At 43.2% G+C, this 14,918-nt stretch overlaps 1 protein-coding gene across 4 annotated transcripts in view; it reads left to right on the top strand.

The window, feature by feature from the left end:
* Positions 1-14,918, top strand: part of KDM4C (lysine demethylase 4C) — a 397,059-nt gene that overhangs the window by 22,513 nt on the left and 359,628 nt on the right. For all 4 annotated transcript variants that reach the window (XM_060102149.1, XM_060102151.1, XM_060102148.1 and 1 more), the window contains exons 2-3: positions 6,773-6,933; positions 13,135-13,310. In XM_060102149.1, the coding sequence (XP_059958132.1) occupies positions 6,790-6,933; positions 13,135-13,310 (320 nt within the window). In that variant the 5' untranslated portion in view covers positions 6,773-6,789. The remainder of the gene's footprint in view (positions 1-6,772; positions 6,934-13,134; positions 13,311-14,918) is intronic.

Below are 14,918 nucleotides of genomic sequence, written 5' to 3'. Positions count from 1 at the left end.
GGGATATCTCCCAAAACACCATTGCTGGTGGGCCTGCCTTGGGAACTGCCATTTCTGCCACAAATAGAAAACTGAAGAATCAGGGTATGGGATCATAGCACCTTGGCTGAGATCTGGGGAGCAGGAAGTTGCTGCTGCATTTGTTTGTTCCATGGACTAACTATCTAAGTTGTGGTCCAGGGCTCAGGAATCATGCCAGAACTGTTAAAGATCCAGACTACCTATGCTAGATCTGTTCTAACAAAAAGGATGCCTTGTGGGTTTCCACCTCTTTCCCCACTCTGCCCAGTTCTGAATTCAACTGTCTTCCTATTGGAAGAATTTAAATCATATCTGGAGTGCCTGTTGCAATGTAGATTTCAAGTCTCCAGACCCTGCAGTCTCTTTTTTTTATATAAATTTATTTATTTTATTTATTTATTTTTGGCTGTGTTGGGGCTTTGTTGCTGCTCACGGGCTTTCTCTAATTGCAGCGAGCAGGGGCTACTCTTTGTTGTGGTGCGCGGGCTTCTCACTGTGGTGGCTTCTCTTGTTGTGGAGCACAGGCTCTAGGCACGCGGGCTTCAGTAGTTGCAGCACACAGGCTCAGTAGTTGTGGCTCGTGGGCTCTAGAGCGCAGACTCAGTAGTTGTGGCGCACGGGCTTAGTTGCTCCACGGCATGTGGGATATTCCCAGACCAGGGCTCGAACCCGTGTCCTCTGCATTGGCAGACGGATTCTCAACCACTGCACCACCAGGGAAGACCCAGACCCTGCAGTGTCTTGAAGATGCAGACTCTTTAGGCATTTACCTTATGACTTACATTATGCCTGGGTGACTCAGGCTTGGTTTCTTCCCTTTCTTTTTTCCCCTCTCAAATCAATCTCTCTCTCTCTTTCTCCCCACCCACCTCCCCTTCTCTCTGCTCACCTCCTTTCTGTTAATGCCCAAGGAAGACAGTGGCTGCCACAGCCCCTCATGGCTTCCTCTGTTCCCCACTTGTGAGTTCCTGGGGGAGTGATTGAGCTAGCTCAGGTCAGTTTTGGTCTGCAGGATTGGCTGCCTGGCTCACTGCTGTAGGTGGGAGAAATTCTTGAGGGGAAAGGAGGAGAATGGCTTCCATGGGCTGGGGGTGGGTAGGTAGAGGCTTTTTCTGAATGACCTAATTAAAAGGGCTTAGGTACAGTCAGTTCTCATTATTTGTGGTAGTTATGTTCTATAAAGTCACTGTGAATACTGAATTAGTGAATTCTGAACCATTGCTCCTAGGGGAAATATAGGTTAAATTTCTATGCATCTTTGCTCACAATGCTTGTCAATGCATGTCAAGGTGATATATTGATCTTGTGTTATGTGTGCTTCTGTTTAAAGACACCTTATTTAATATGTAATTATTCATTCATTAACAGTGAACTAGGGCTTCCCTGGTGGCACAGTGGTTAAGAATCCACCTGCCAATGCAGGGGACATAGGTTCAAACCCTGGTCCAAGAAGATCCCACATGCAACTAAGCAACTAAGCCCATGCGTCACAATACTGAGCCTGCACTCTAGAGCCCGGGAGCCACAACTACTGAGCCCACGTGCCACAACTACTGAAGCCCACATGCCTAGAGCCTGTGTTCCGCAACAAGAGAAGCCGCTGCAATGAGAAACCGCGCACCAAAATGAAGACCCGACACAGCCAAAAATAAATAAATAAAATAAATAAATTTATTAAAAAAACAAAAAAAGAAACAGTGAACTCATGCCAACAATGTAACTGATAACTGAATGAAGCTATGTAACATGTATTTTCATCATAAAGCACATCATAGCTCTCTTGCATTTAGGAACTTGTGCTTGGGGGCTCGTTTAAGCAGCTAAATCACCAAAAAGAAGCACAAAAAATGTAAAAAACACTGACAATAAATAGACTGCAAAAAGGATACTTGTTTACAGTATGAGGGCTGAAACAAGAAGGCAAATCATTGCCTTGTTTGACCTCAGCTGGATGAACATACATGTAGGGTGATTCACATATTTCACCACTCCATGCGTGTTTGTGAATAACTGTACAAGTGCCGCAATCATTGATTTTGGGGTTATAAATTTTAGCAAATAGGTGAATTTGCAAATGCAGAATCCAGGAAGAATGACGATTGACTGCGGATATGGAGTGAGAGTGAGGAGAGCATTAAAAAAATGACATTGGTAGTTGGTGAGGAGTGTTGTCGGGAAAGGCTTCATAAAGCAGTTTATACTTGAGATAAACTTTGAAAGATAGGTTTTTGCCAGATTAAACTAACTTTTAAGGGTAAAGAAGGTATGTAGGCAACCCCAAAATGAAATGAAAATGGTTATAAATGTCCAAAAATGATCAATATCACTAGTAATCAAAGAAATGAAACTTTGCACCAGACTTTTTTGCCTGTCATATTGGCAAAGATTTGGGTGGTGGGCTTAACATTAAATCTTAAGATACTTTGACGTTTTAAATTTTGTCATGATCATGTATTAACTTTATAGATTGAAAAGGTCTAAATATAAGCTATCTAGGTCTTTAGTAAATGTACCTGATTTGGAGGTAGAACTGGTGTTGTGTAATCAAGGAAGTAGTGACGTTAGGAAGAGGCAAAGTTTACTTCTCAGATGTGTTAGCAAGCTAGATCAAGGGTGAGGGTTTCATTCTGATTGTTATGTATTTGCTGCGTATCTTAACAGTCTCATTGCTTGTTTTTCTTTTTTAAAAAATTTATTTATTATTTATTTTTTGGCTGCGTTGGGTCTTAGTTGCTGTGCGTGGGCTTTCTCTAGTGGCGAGCGGCGGCTACTCTTCGCTGTGGTGTGCGGGCTTCTCATTGTGGTGGCTTCTCTTATTGCGGAGCACGGGCTCTAGGCACGCGGGCTTGAGTAGTTGTGGCTCGCAGGCTCTAGAGCTCAGGCTCAGTAGTTGTGGCACATGAAATTAGTTGCTCCGCGGCATGTGGGATCGTCCCTGACCTGGGCTTGAACCCGTGTCCCCTGCATTGGCAGGCGGATTCTTCACCACTGGGCCACCAGGGAAGCCCCTGCTTCAGTTTCTTATCAGAGCTGTTGTTCTGTTTTTTAGACCAAAATCTTGACTCCTCTGTTTCTCATTTCTATCACAATCTGCAATCTGACCACTTCTCACTGCTCACCCTGGGTCCAAGTCACCATTTTAGTTTGCCTGGATTTGTGTAAATTGCCTCCATGCTTCTAACCTTGTCCTTTTTTGATATAACAGCCAGAAGGATGAGTCAGCTCACTTCTCTGCTTAACACCCTCCAGAACAGTTACCTTAGAAAGCAGTGTCATCCCGTTGGTGGGAAACACATGTTAGAACATGATGTACAAGAGGGGGAAGAAGCTCAAGATTACTTTTATCTCATTTAAAGTAAAAGCCAAACCCCTTTTCTCCCCTCTCACCCCACGCCCCATGTCTTCTCTTACCATTCTCTCCCTTGCTTACCACACTCACTTCTTGCTGTTCTTTGAAGAGCCCAAGAGGCTCCTTACTGTTGCCTCAGCCTCAGATGCTCTTCTTCCAGATATCTCACGGTTTATTTCCTCCTTCAGGCCTCTGAAAGGCTTCCCTTGCCCACCCCGTGTGAAGCAGCTACCCCTCCTCTTGCACTCTGTGCCCCTACCCTGGCTTACTTCTTCATAGCGCTTATTATTTATTGTCTGTTTCACTCCACTACTGTTAGGGTTTTGTTTCATTCCTTTCTGAATGTCCAGCCACCGGTCAGGCACTCAGTACTTAGTTGTTGAATGACCAGCTGAACTTCCAAATTTTCTTTAGTGGCTTCTCAAGCCCTTTGCCTAGAGGAAGAGGCAGGCCGCCCTTGTTCTTCAGCCATGGGAAAGTAAGCCTGCCTTCCATGTACCAGATGTTTCTAAGAGGTGCTCTGGGGACTTCTTCCCCTTTCTCACTGCTCAGATTTTTACATTCTATTACTCTGGTAATATTACTGGTCAAATAAATCTGTTTTCTAAGTAACTTTTCCATGTTTGGGGCCAATGCTTTCCTTTTTCCTGCATTTGGTATCATTTAATATAAATACTTCAATGACATTTTGGCATTTATTCCTTCATTCAGTTAGAAAATAGTTATTGCAGCAGATATTATGAGCCAGGCTGGGTACCAGATGGGATGCCAGGGCTTAAAGAGATGGAGGTCCTGCCTTTCCCTTGAGTAGCTTGGACTTCAGTGTTTGGTTGCAGGTGCCATTGGGACAGGCAGCTGATGTAAGAGAAATGCAGAGAGGGAGGTCGAGAAACACAGGGTGGCTCACCTAGGCCTGCCACAGAGGGTTGGGAATCTCCACAGTGGACAGGAGTTTGAAAGGTGAGGAAACAGGTAAAGGCTGCTCCAACAGGAGAGAATAATTTGGGCAAAGGCATAGAGAGCTGTACTTGTTTAGAGAGGCAAAAAAAATCAATGAGTATTATTGGAGCATACAGTGTAATGCAGGCTGTGGTGGTGGACAAGGCCATGATAGTTCTTGCAAGGGCCTGATCTGGACGCTTCTAGAGGGTTATGTGTATCCTGTGTAGAGGTGAGACTTTTATCCTGCAGCCCATGGATTTGGGCATGTGCATCTGAAGGGAAGTGGCTGGTGAGGTGCAACTTTTTAAAAATAAATTTATTTATTTATTTATTTATTTTTGGCTGTGTTGGGTCTTCGTCTCTGTGCAAGGGCTTTCTCTAGTTGCGGCAAGCAGGGGCCACTCTTCATCGCGGTGCGCGGGCCTCTCACTGTCGCGGCCTCTCTTGTTGGCGGAGCATGGGCTGCAGACGCGTAGGCTCAGTAGTTGTGGCTCACGGGCCCAGTTGCTCCGCGGCATGTGGGATCCTCCCAGAACAGGGCTCGAACCGTGTCCCCTGCATTGGCAGGCGGAGTCTCAACCACTGCGCCACCAGGGAAGCCCTAGGTGCAACGTTTTTAATTTGCATGCCCCCTTTCTGAGGCAGGGAGAATACAGAATATTTTCTGTTGTGTATTAATATATCTCCACACAGTATTTTCAAATTTATAAATTCCTGAAGGGCGGTAGGGTTTAACTTTGATGTACCTCATTTTCCTTGCATGCACTTTGTTTTTTGTTTTTGGCCGCGCTGCATGGCTTGTGAGATCTTAGTTCCCCAACCAGGGATCAAACCTGGGGCCCCAGAGTGAAAGCACCTAATCCTAACCACTTGACCACCAGGGAATTCCCTCCCCACATGCACTTTGTGAGATAGACGCTCATTGAAACCTTCAGTAAATGATGATCACATCATCTGTAGTCCTGATCTGTTTTAACTTCTTATTATCCCCTTGCATGTTTTCCCCTTTATCTACCCCATCCCTTCCCAACTTCTCTTTTTGTCAAGCAGATTACATTTATTATAAAAAGATGAGAAAAGGAAAGCTTTGTTCTGAGAGGATTTGCTGTCTGAGCTGTCGGATGCCAGGCAGTGTTGCTGCATCTGGAAGTGGGGTGGGGCCGGACTCCTTGCTGAGGCATGCCTGCCCATGCTCCTTGTCACCTTGGCATTCCCTATGCCTGGCACACAGTAGGTGTTCAGTAGATGTTTGTGGAAGGAATCATGCTGTTCATAGACAGCAGGATTAAGTTTGTGTTTTTGCAACACTACTACTGCCTACTTTTCTACTTTGATCTCCTGTATAATCTTTTCTTTCTAAGCTCCAGACAAACTAACCTCCCCTCTCCATCTCTGCAAACTTCCAAGTATTTTCACCACGTAAAGTGTTCTTTCTCTCATCTGGCAAACTTCTGCATCTTCTCATAAGGCTTAACTCTGCCTCTTTCTGGGGAAGTCATTTCTGAGTAACTCAGGTGGAGTCAGGAACTTCTTCCTGTGTATAGTTTTGTATTGAAGTTTGTTCGGCCTCTAAACAGTGAGCTTAGAAGACAACCTTACCCCTTTCTGTGTCTCCAGTACTTTAGCCTGGTGTCCGGTGGTTTTGTGGACAGGATAGTTTGTAAGTTGTTATAGGAAAGCATGTCATGACGAGTAGAAGTGCACCTGAGTAAGCCCTGTGCTGAGGATGTGGAATATTGTCCATTAACCTCTCAGCCGGCACCAGGCACCATAGGTGCATGGATGAGAGTCTGTTTCAGAGCTGGTGCATAGGAACAACACCTTCTGTAAACTTGCAAAGTTAGAAAATTTATTCTTTTTTAAAATAATTAATTAATCAATTAATTTTTGGCTGCATTGCGTTGGGTCTTCATTGCTCCTGTGCGCTGGCTTTCTCTAGTTGTGGTGAGCGGGGGCTGCTCTTCGTTGCGGTGAATGGGCTTCTCATTGTGGTAGCTTCTCTTGTTGTGGAGCACGGGCTCTAGGTGCACGGGCTTCAGTAGCTGTGGCACGTGGGCTCAGTAGTTATGGCGCACGGACAGAGTTGCTCCGCGGCATGTGGGATCTTCCCGGACCAGGGATCGAAGCCATGTCCCCTGCTTTGGCAGGCGGATTCTTAACCACTGCGCCACCAGGGAAGTCCCTAGAAAATTCATTCTTTCTAGGAAGGACTCTGAGGAGGAGAGCAATATAATTAGGTCAGTGATTTAATGCCAGGAATAGGAGCTTGGGAGGAGGAGTAACTAGAGGTAATTTTTCTTTTCAGGAGTCTGGGGAGAGATGAGGGGGTCTCCCTAACAGGGTGGTAGAAGGGAATGGTTAAGTAACTAGAAGAGTTTTTGCTGGGGGAGCTTACCTGCTATTTGGGAGAAATGACCACCCAATAACTCAGCACTGATGCCTGCATCATCTTCTCTGCAGAGACTGCCCCAGCCATCATGGAGGTGGCCAAGGTGGAGAGTCCGCTCAACCCCAGCTGTAAGATTATGACCTTCAGACCCAGCATGGAGGAATTCCGGGAGTTCAACAAATACCTCGCATACATGGAGTCTAAAGGAGCCCATCGAGCGGGTCTTGCAAAGGTGATTATCCTCAGATCTTTTAAGCCAGAAAATGATCACTTGGCCTTTCAGTTATGCTTAGTCTTCTTGATGCGGAAACTTGTTTCTTCCAAAGGAAGACATTTGCAAAATCTTTGTTCTTGTTAATCCATTAATGCAGTTAATGCAGTGGGAAGCATTGATAGGCTTAAAGTAGAGGAGAGGAGGATATGGTGGCTGCTTGTTTGTTTATTTGTTATTTTTGTGACATTATTTTGATAAGATCACACTGGCTTCTACATGAAGAATGAATTTGAGGGGGAGGCAGAGCAGAAGCAGGGAGTCTTGTCAGGGGTCGCAGGGACATAAAGGTGGTCCCTAAGGCACTGAGGACTGCATCGCAGGGTTGCCCCCATAAGCCCAGAGTTAGAGCTTTGAAAAAGAGATTTCCTAGATTTGAATTTAACCTGAGATAGGTGTATCTTTCTATAATGGAAATCTAGTTCAATTTAAAATTTTCCTCAAGAATAGATTGTATTGTTACTTGCTTTGTTTTGTTATTGTTCTAAATGTTAAGTTTATAATCTGGGTTTCTGTAGACTTGTTGGCATCACCACATAAATTCCTGAGCCCCAGCAGAGCCTTCTCTACTGTGGCTCGTCACGGGTTCTCCTTGGAACCCCATCTCCGTGGAAGGTCCAGTAGCATTGAAAGCAGACAGTAGCGTCGGAGAGAACTTACAGAACTGCAGAGGTTGGTGTTCAAGTCCTCCTCCTGCATCTGGACGCAGCTGCTTGTAACCTTGGACTATTCTGACATCTCTGCCTTGAAGTCTGTTATTTGATATGTATGGTTCAGGTCACTCCTAGAAAAGGTTTAAAATTTGGGGATATTAAGTTGAGTGAAAGTTGATTAGGGGTGGGTGAGAGAAAAGGAAGATAAAGGTTTATAGTGGATTTCTCAGATGAGCTATCCTTAATTTTTTCATTAGTTTCGCTCTTAAAGATCTCATTTTTGGAACCTTAACATTTCGGGGTTGTCTTTGAGGAGGAAAAAAATCATGCTTAAGTTGAAGAGAATGATATTTCAGAATCATTTGACACACAGAATTTTGATCACAAACTTAAAATGAACCGGTTAGCAAGGTTTTGAGCTTTATTTGGGCAGAGGGGTGTTATGTTAGGGTGACTGTCTGTCCTCTTCTCTGGGCTCTGAATGCAGCCCTTTGTCCTGTTGTTCTCCCTCTTTTGTTGCCTGAAAACATATATCTTACTGTGTTCCACTGGGATTAGTGAATGTTCTGTGGTCGGGGGCACGTTTAGTAACCTTAGAAGAGGAAGCAGGCACTACCCTCACAAGGGAGCTGCAGGCACACAGAGGACACCTGTGCTGCCTTGGGTGTTCTCTGACAGAGTGACGTTAATGAGAACGACAGTTAGTTTTCTGAATGTTGAACCAGACACACCTGAGTCCAGAGTTTTTTTTGAAGTGAGACTCATTGACAAAGCTGGAGTTACTCATTTATTCAGTCTTGTGGTAATTTCCTTTTACTTACACTAGCAATACAATAAACTGTTTTTTTTTTTTTTTTTTTTTTTTTTTTTGCGGTATGCGGGACTCTTGCTGTTGTGGCCTCTCCCATTGCAGAGCACAGGCTCCGGATGCGCAGGCTCAGCGGCCATGGCTCACGGGCCCAGCCGCTCCGCGGCATGTGGGATCCTCCCAGACCAGGGCACGAACTCGTGTCCCCTGCATCGGCAGGCAGACTCTCAACCACTGCACCACCAGGGAAGCCCCCAATAAACTGTTTTATTCCCAGTCATTTTTGCCATCTTTTACATCAAGTCACATGGACTCAGTTTCACCTGATTTCCTTCTTTTTCTGGACGTTACAGCAGTGGCAAATGTATAAAACTACACCAAATCAAATCAAATTGTAAAGATCAAAACTGCATTCATGTTGCTAGTTTACTTTGAGGGCTAGCCCTGGGGAACAGAACCACCTATGAAATTCTTTGTTGATGCACCATTTAATGAATTGGTCTTAATTTATGATTTGAAGAAAGTGGTTGAGAAATTCCAACAGTAGTGACTTTGGCCTCAGATTACAGTCTGTCTTGCTTGATAACATTTTTTAAAAAATCAATTAGTTAATTAATTTATTTTTGGCTGCGTTGTCTTCGTTGCTGTGCGCAGGCTTTCTCTGGTTGCGGCGAGCGGGTGCTGCTTTTCATTGTGGTGCGCGGGCGTCTCATTGCGGTGGCTTCTTTTGTTGCAGAGCATGAGCTCTAAGCATGCGGGCTCAGTAGTTGTGGTTCGTGGGCTGTAGAGTGCAGGCTCAGTAGCTGTGGCGCACGGGCTTAGTTGCTCCGCGGCATGTGGGATCTTCCCGGACCAGAGATCAAACCCGTGTCCCCTGCATTGGCAGGTGGATTCTTTTTTTTTTTTTTTTTTTTTTTTGCGGTACGTGGGCCTCACTGCTGTGGCCTCTCCCCCTGCAGAGCACAGGCTCCGGATGCGCAGGCTCAGCGGCCATGGCTCACGGGCCCAGCCGCCCCACGGCATGTGGGAATCCTCCTGGACCAGGGCATGAACCCGCATCCCCTGCATCGGCAGGCAGACTCTCAACCACTGCGCCACCAGGGAAGCCTGGCAGGTGGATTCGTAACCGCTGTGCCACCAGGGTAGTCTGGTTGATAACATTTTTTATTCCAGTGTGAGAGGTTTGACACCCTGACTTTCTGTCTACAAAGTTGCTGGTCCAGTTGCAAAAGTGAAAAGTGACAGTGTCCTTAAATGTAAAACTTGTACTGTTTTTGTGGAGAAAGGTTATGATGAAGCATTATTATACGAGCAATGGCTAAATTCTTCGGCAGCAGTGTTCTGGACGTAGCTTGTTCTGGGCCTGAGGTTATGTATCATACAGAGCTTCACAAGTAACCTAGAGGGTGCAAATAGCTATCTGTGCCCAAAGGTGAAGAAAGAGTGTCAGAAGCACTGCCCTTCCTCCTCCTGCTCCTTTCTCAGTTGGTAGATGGTAGTAATAGCAACATAGTTCAGGATAAGTAGTACAAATATAGATTTTAGCTGGACAATTTTTACTGGTATAGGGCCCAGGCTGGGGTCGGGGAAATGGTAATATGAAATATATGTATATATAAAAATATATATATTTTTATATATATATATATATAAATATATATATATATATAAAATCCTAAGTATGTTGTGCTTACGATTCCTATGTAAGAAAATCTGATGTGTTAAGATTTAAAATTATAGTTAAAAAATAAGATTTTTGTTATAGGCCTGAACTTACAGATTTTTAAAGTTCTGTCTGAACATTTTAATCGAAGTAAATGAACACATGCACAAAATATTCACAAAGGTAATATTTAGAGTTTTGTAAATGTATTCCTTCTTTAACTTTAGAGAAGAAAATTTGGTTCAGAATTTTTTGGGGGTGAACAACTGCCTTGTTTTTCACAACACAGGAAAATATATTTAACTCTAAACATAATATTGATTTTGATTGTAGATATATTTCTAAACAGGAGCCTGAATAAATCTATGTTTTTTTTTTTGTTTTTTTTTGCGGTACACGGGCCTCCCACTGCCGTGGCCTCTCTCGTCACGAAGCACAGGCTCCGGACGTGCAGGCCCAGCGGCCATGGCTCACGGGCCCAGCCGCTCCGCGGCATGTGGGATCCTCCCGGACCGGGGCACGAACCCCCGTCCCCCGCATCAGCAGGCGGACTCCCAACTACCGCGCCACCAGGGAAGCCCTAAATCTATGTTTTATATTTTGGAATACTCACCCATTTATTTCTGATGAAGAAAAAGTTAGTATTTATAGCACTCTTAAATACTGCCCTCTCCCCTTTCCATATGTGATCAAGACAATGTAGTATGTTTATCCATATCCATTTGGTGCGATTGTCCATATGCTTTTAAAATACTGAGTATGTGTCTCATTTTAAGCTAACATACCTTGGAGAAAATAAAATGTATAATATTGCCATATTGCTGATGAAAATTAAATTAATTTTAGACTTGACTGCTCCCCCCACCTCTTTTTTGAATTAATAGAGTCGTTTATCAGCTGTATAACATTGGCCAAGTCACTCCTTCCCTGATTCCAGGTTTTTTCATCTGATGAAGCTTGACTTAAACCTTTCACAAAAGCCAGTTGCAGGTGCAGTGTAGATAAAATGTGAAAGACAAAACCTTAAAACTCTTAGAAAACAAAATAGGATGTATTCATGCCCTAGAGTAGGAAAATATATATATTTTAAACAGAAGATCAAGGCAAAAAAATGAAGAAATTGGATTATATTAAAGTTAAGAACTTATGTTTATAAAAATATACAGTTTAGAAGGTTGAAGGGAAAGTTACAGGGTAAGAGAAGATATTTGATATATGTACACACACATACATATAGATATTTGCAAATACACACACACACACACACACACACATTCTTCTAAGAATAACCAGACTATATACAGAACCTCTATGCATTAATAAGAAAAAGACTGGCAGTGCCATAGTAAAATGAGCAAGAGGCTTGAATAAGCACTTTATGAAAGAAGATATCTATAGGGTTAGTGAATATATGAAGAGATTTCTTTAGTTATCAGAAAATGCAAATAAAATCCACACTTGAGTACCATTACACACCTTCCAGAAAAACTAAAATTTAAACAATCAGCAATGCAAAGTGATGAGGAAGATGTGGAGCAACAGGAACTTTCACACATTGCTGGCGGGAGTATGAAATGGTACAACACACTGGCAAAAGTTTGGTAATAACGATTAAATTTGATCTGTACATATCCTATGTCCCAGTAGTTTCACTGTTAGGAGGGTCTGTGTGTGTGTGTATTTTAGAGAACCGTGTGCCCACATGCAGCAGAAGATGCATACAGCAATATTAATAGTGTTGTTTGCAGTTGCCAATAATTAGAAAAAAACAAGTGACCACCAAGTAGTCACCCTTACAAATAAATATTTATACGAAGGCATACTAAGTAGGAATGAAAGTCAATGAACTTCAGTTACCTAGGTCATCATATTTGAATCTCACAAAAATATTGAGTAAAATATAAAAGGTAAAGAATATATGTATATATGGATGCTTATGTTTCTGTACATTTAAAAAACTGTTGTTAGGGTTTACACACAGACGTAAAACTATAAAGCCCAGCAAGGAGATTAATAGCGTAAGTGCCATGATGGTGACCACCTTTTGAGTAACAGGGGGATGTATTTGGAAAAGGGTACCAGGACCTCTGGGGTGCCAGAAGTATCTTACTTCTCACACCTGAGCAGTGGGTACTCTGGTGTTTGCTTTATAATAACTCACAAAGCTACATATTTGTGATTATGCATTTTTTGTATGTGTGCTATCTATATTTTGCAATTAAATTTTTAAAAGAAGTTTGTCTTTAAAAATTAGGATAAGTTCTAAAGGTGGATAAATTCCAGCTATAAACCATTACTCAATTCATAATTTTGTTCCTTCTAATTTTTGATCATATGAATATGTATTTTTGGTTTTACTGTTGATGATCTTTTCATTGCTAGTAATTAAGTTTTGAAACACTATGGGAAAGCAGTGGTGTGCTGAGCTACTTCATACAGGCACATGAGAATCGAGAGTGCACATCTTTTCCAACCCCATATTCAGTGACATCACATTGGTAAGCTCAAATTGGCCATGGCGGGAGTAGTTACACCATGGAAATAGGCAAAACCCACAAATCAGGGTTTCCCCACCTCCCCAGAAAGTTGTTGGTTAAACATTTACTTACACACCACTCCGATTTGCCATATTGTGTGAGAGGTGTTTAAAGAAAAGATATCAACTAAACCAATACTTATTTTTCTCATGGTACTATAAACAGCACTTGAACTCTAGCAAGTTATTTTACTTTTGTGTGTCTCTCAATTTTACCTTTAAAATAGAGAGGTTAACAGTAGCCACTAAAAAATAAGTTAGGACAAGTACAGTATTTTGTATAGTAAGTACTCAGTAAATTTTGCTGTTTTAAAAAAGTCATGTCAGTAAGGTGAATATTTGGGAGAATGCAAGCATTTCCTTTAATGTGAATCTTCACAGTTCTTTTACACATTTGTCATATAAATGCTGAGAAATTCTTCACTTGTATTCTGTTGGAATAGGAAAGCTAAATAACTATCCGGAATGTTTTCCAAATAATATTTTATTATTTTACTTTTAGGTGATTCCTCCTAAGGAGTGGAAGCCAAGGCAGTGCTATGATGACATTGACAATTTGCTGATTCCAGCGCCAATTCAGCAGATGGTCACAGGACAGTCAGGACTGTTCACTCAATACAACATCCAGAAAAAAGCCATGACAGTGAAGGAGTTCAGGCAGCTGGCCAACAGTGGCAAGTGAGTAGATTCAGTTTACTATTGTTATTTCTTTCGAAGATATAGGTGAACATGGTAAGAAACCAAGTAGATGGGAGCTTGTGGTGAAAAGCAGGAGTCTTCTGCACTATCTCTTTCAGTCCTCATTTAACTGTTACTGTTTTCTGTTTTTCAGGTGGTTGCCTGCCTACTTACTTTAGTTTACTGCTAGAGAAATTGTTCCTCCTTTTATCATCTCATTCATAATATTTGTAAATGTTTTTTTTCCTATCTTTTAGTTGCCGTGAGTTTTTGATTCTACACTTGATTCATCTTTGTTAGGCAGATTTTCTTCTGTGTGTGACAATGTTTAAGTCTTTTTTTTTTTTTTAAAGCATTCCTCTTTTAAAAAAAAATTAATTAATTATTTTTGGCTGCGTTGGGTCTTTGTTGCTGCACGTGGGCTTTCCCTAGTTGGCATTGAGCGGGGGGCTACTCTTCGTTGTGGTGCGCGGGCTTCTCATTGCGGTGGCTTCTCTTGTTGCAGAGCATGGGCTCCAACAACTTTCTGGGGAGGTGGGGGAACCCTGATTTGTGGTTTTTGCCTATTTCCATGGTGTAACTACTCTCACACAGGCGCGCGGGCTTCAGTAGTTGTGGCACGTGGGCTCAGTAGTTGTGGCTTGCGGGCTCAGTAGTTGTGGCTCGCGGGCTCTAGAGTGCAGGCTCAGTGGTTGTGGCGCATGGGCTTAGTTGCTTCGCGGCATGTGGGATCTTCCTGGAGCAAGGGTCGAACCCGTGTCCTCTGCATTGGCAGGCAGATTCTTAACCACGGCGCCACCAGGGAAATCCCGACAATGTTTAAGTCTTAAATGATAAGTTATATATATTAGAAGATGAGTAATTTAAAAAGAAAATCCTTGAATGACTTGAAGGGCCACCATTATTGTGTTAGTCACCTGCTGCTATCTAACAAATCACCCCAAACCTTAGTATCTTAAATCAATAAACATCTAACATCTCAGTTTCTTAAGGTCAGGAATCTGAGAGTGGCTCAGCCAGGTGGCTGTGGCTCAGGGCCTCTCCTGAGGTTGCATTCAAGTTGGCTGGGGCTGCTGTCACCTGAAGGCTTGACTGTGACTAGAAGATTTTCTCCCAAGATTGCTCCCCTTACGTGGCAGTTGGCTGGAGTCCTGAGTCCTTTGCCACATGAACTGCTCCTCATGTTGTGGCAGCTGGCTTCTTCCAAAGCAAGTGATCCAGGAGTTACGAAGATGAAGACACAATGTCTTTTCATGACCTGTTTCTTTTCTTTTTTTTTTTTTTTTGCGGTATGCGGGCCTCTCACTGTTGTGGCCTCCCCCGTTGCGGAGCACAGGCTCCGGACACGCAGGCTCCGGACGCGCAGGCTCAGCGGCCATGGCTCCCGGGCCCAGCCGCTCCGCGGCATATGGGATCCTCCCAGACCGGGGCACGAACCCGTATCCCCTGCATCGGCAGGCGGACTCTCAACCACTTGCGCCACCAGGGAGGCCCCATGACCTGTTTCTTGACTGTCATTTCTGCCATATTCTATTAGTTATAAGCCAAATGCAGCTCATACTTAAGGGGAGGAGAATTAAGCTGTAAGTCTTGAAGGGAGGTATCTCA

The sequence above is a fragment of the Mesoplodon densirostris genome, chromosome 6 (genome assembly GCF_025265405.1).
Source record: "Mesoplodon densirostris isolate mMesDen1 chromosome 6, mMesDen1 primary haplotype, whole genome shotgun sequence".
Classification (NCBI taxonomy): Eukaryota; Metazoa; Chordata; class Mammalia; order Artiodactyla; family Ziphiidae; genus Mesoplodon; species Mesoplodon densirostris.
Note: the sequence above shows the minus strand (reverse complement) of the source record. Positions and strands in the feature narration are given on the sequence as shown.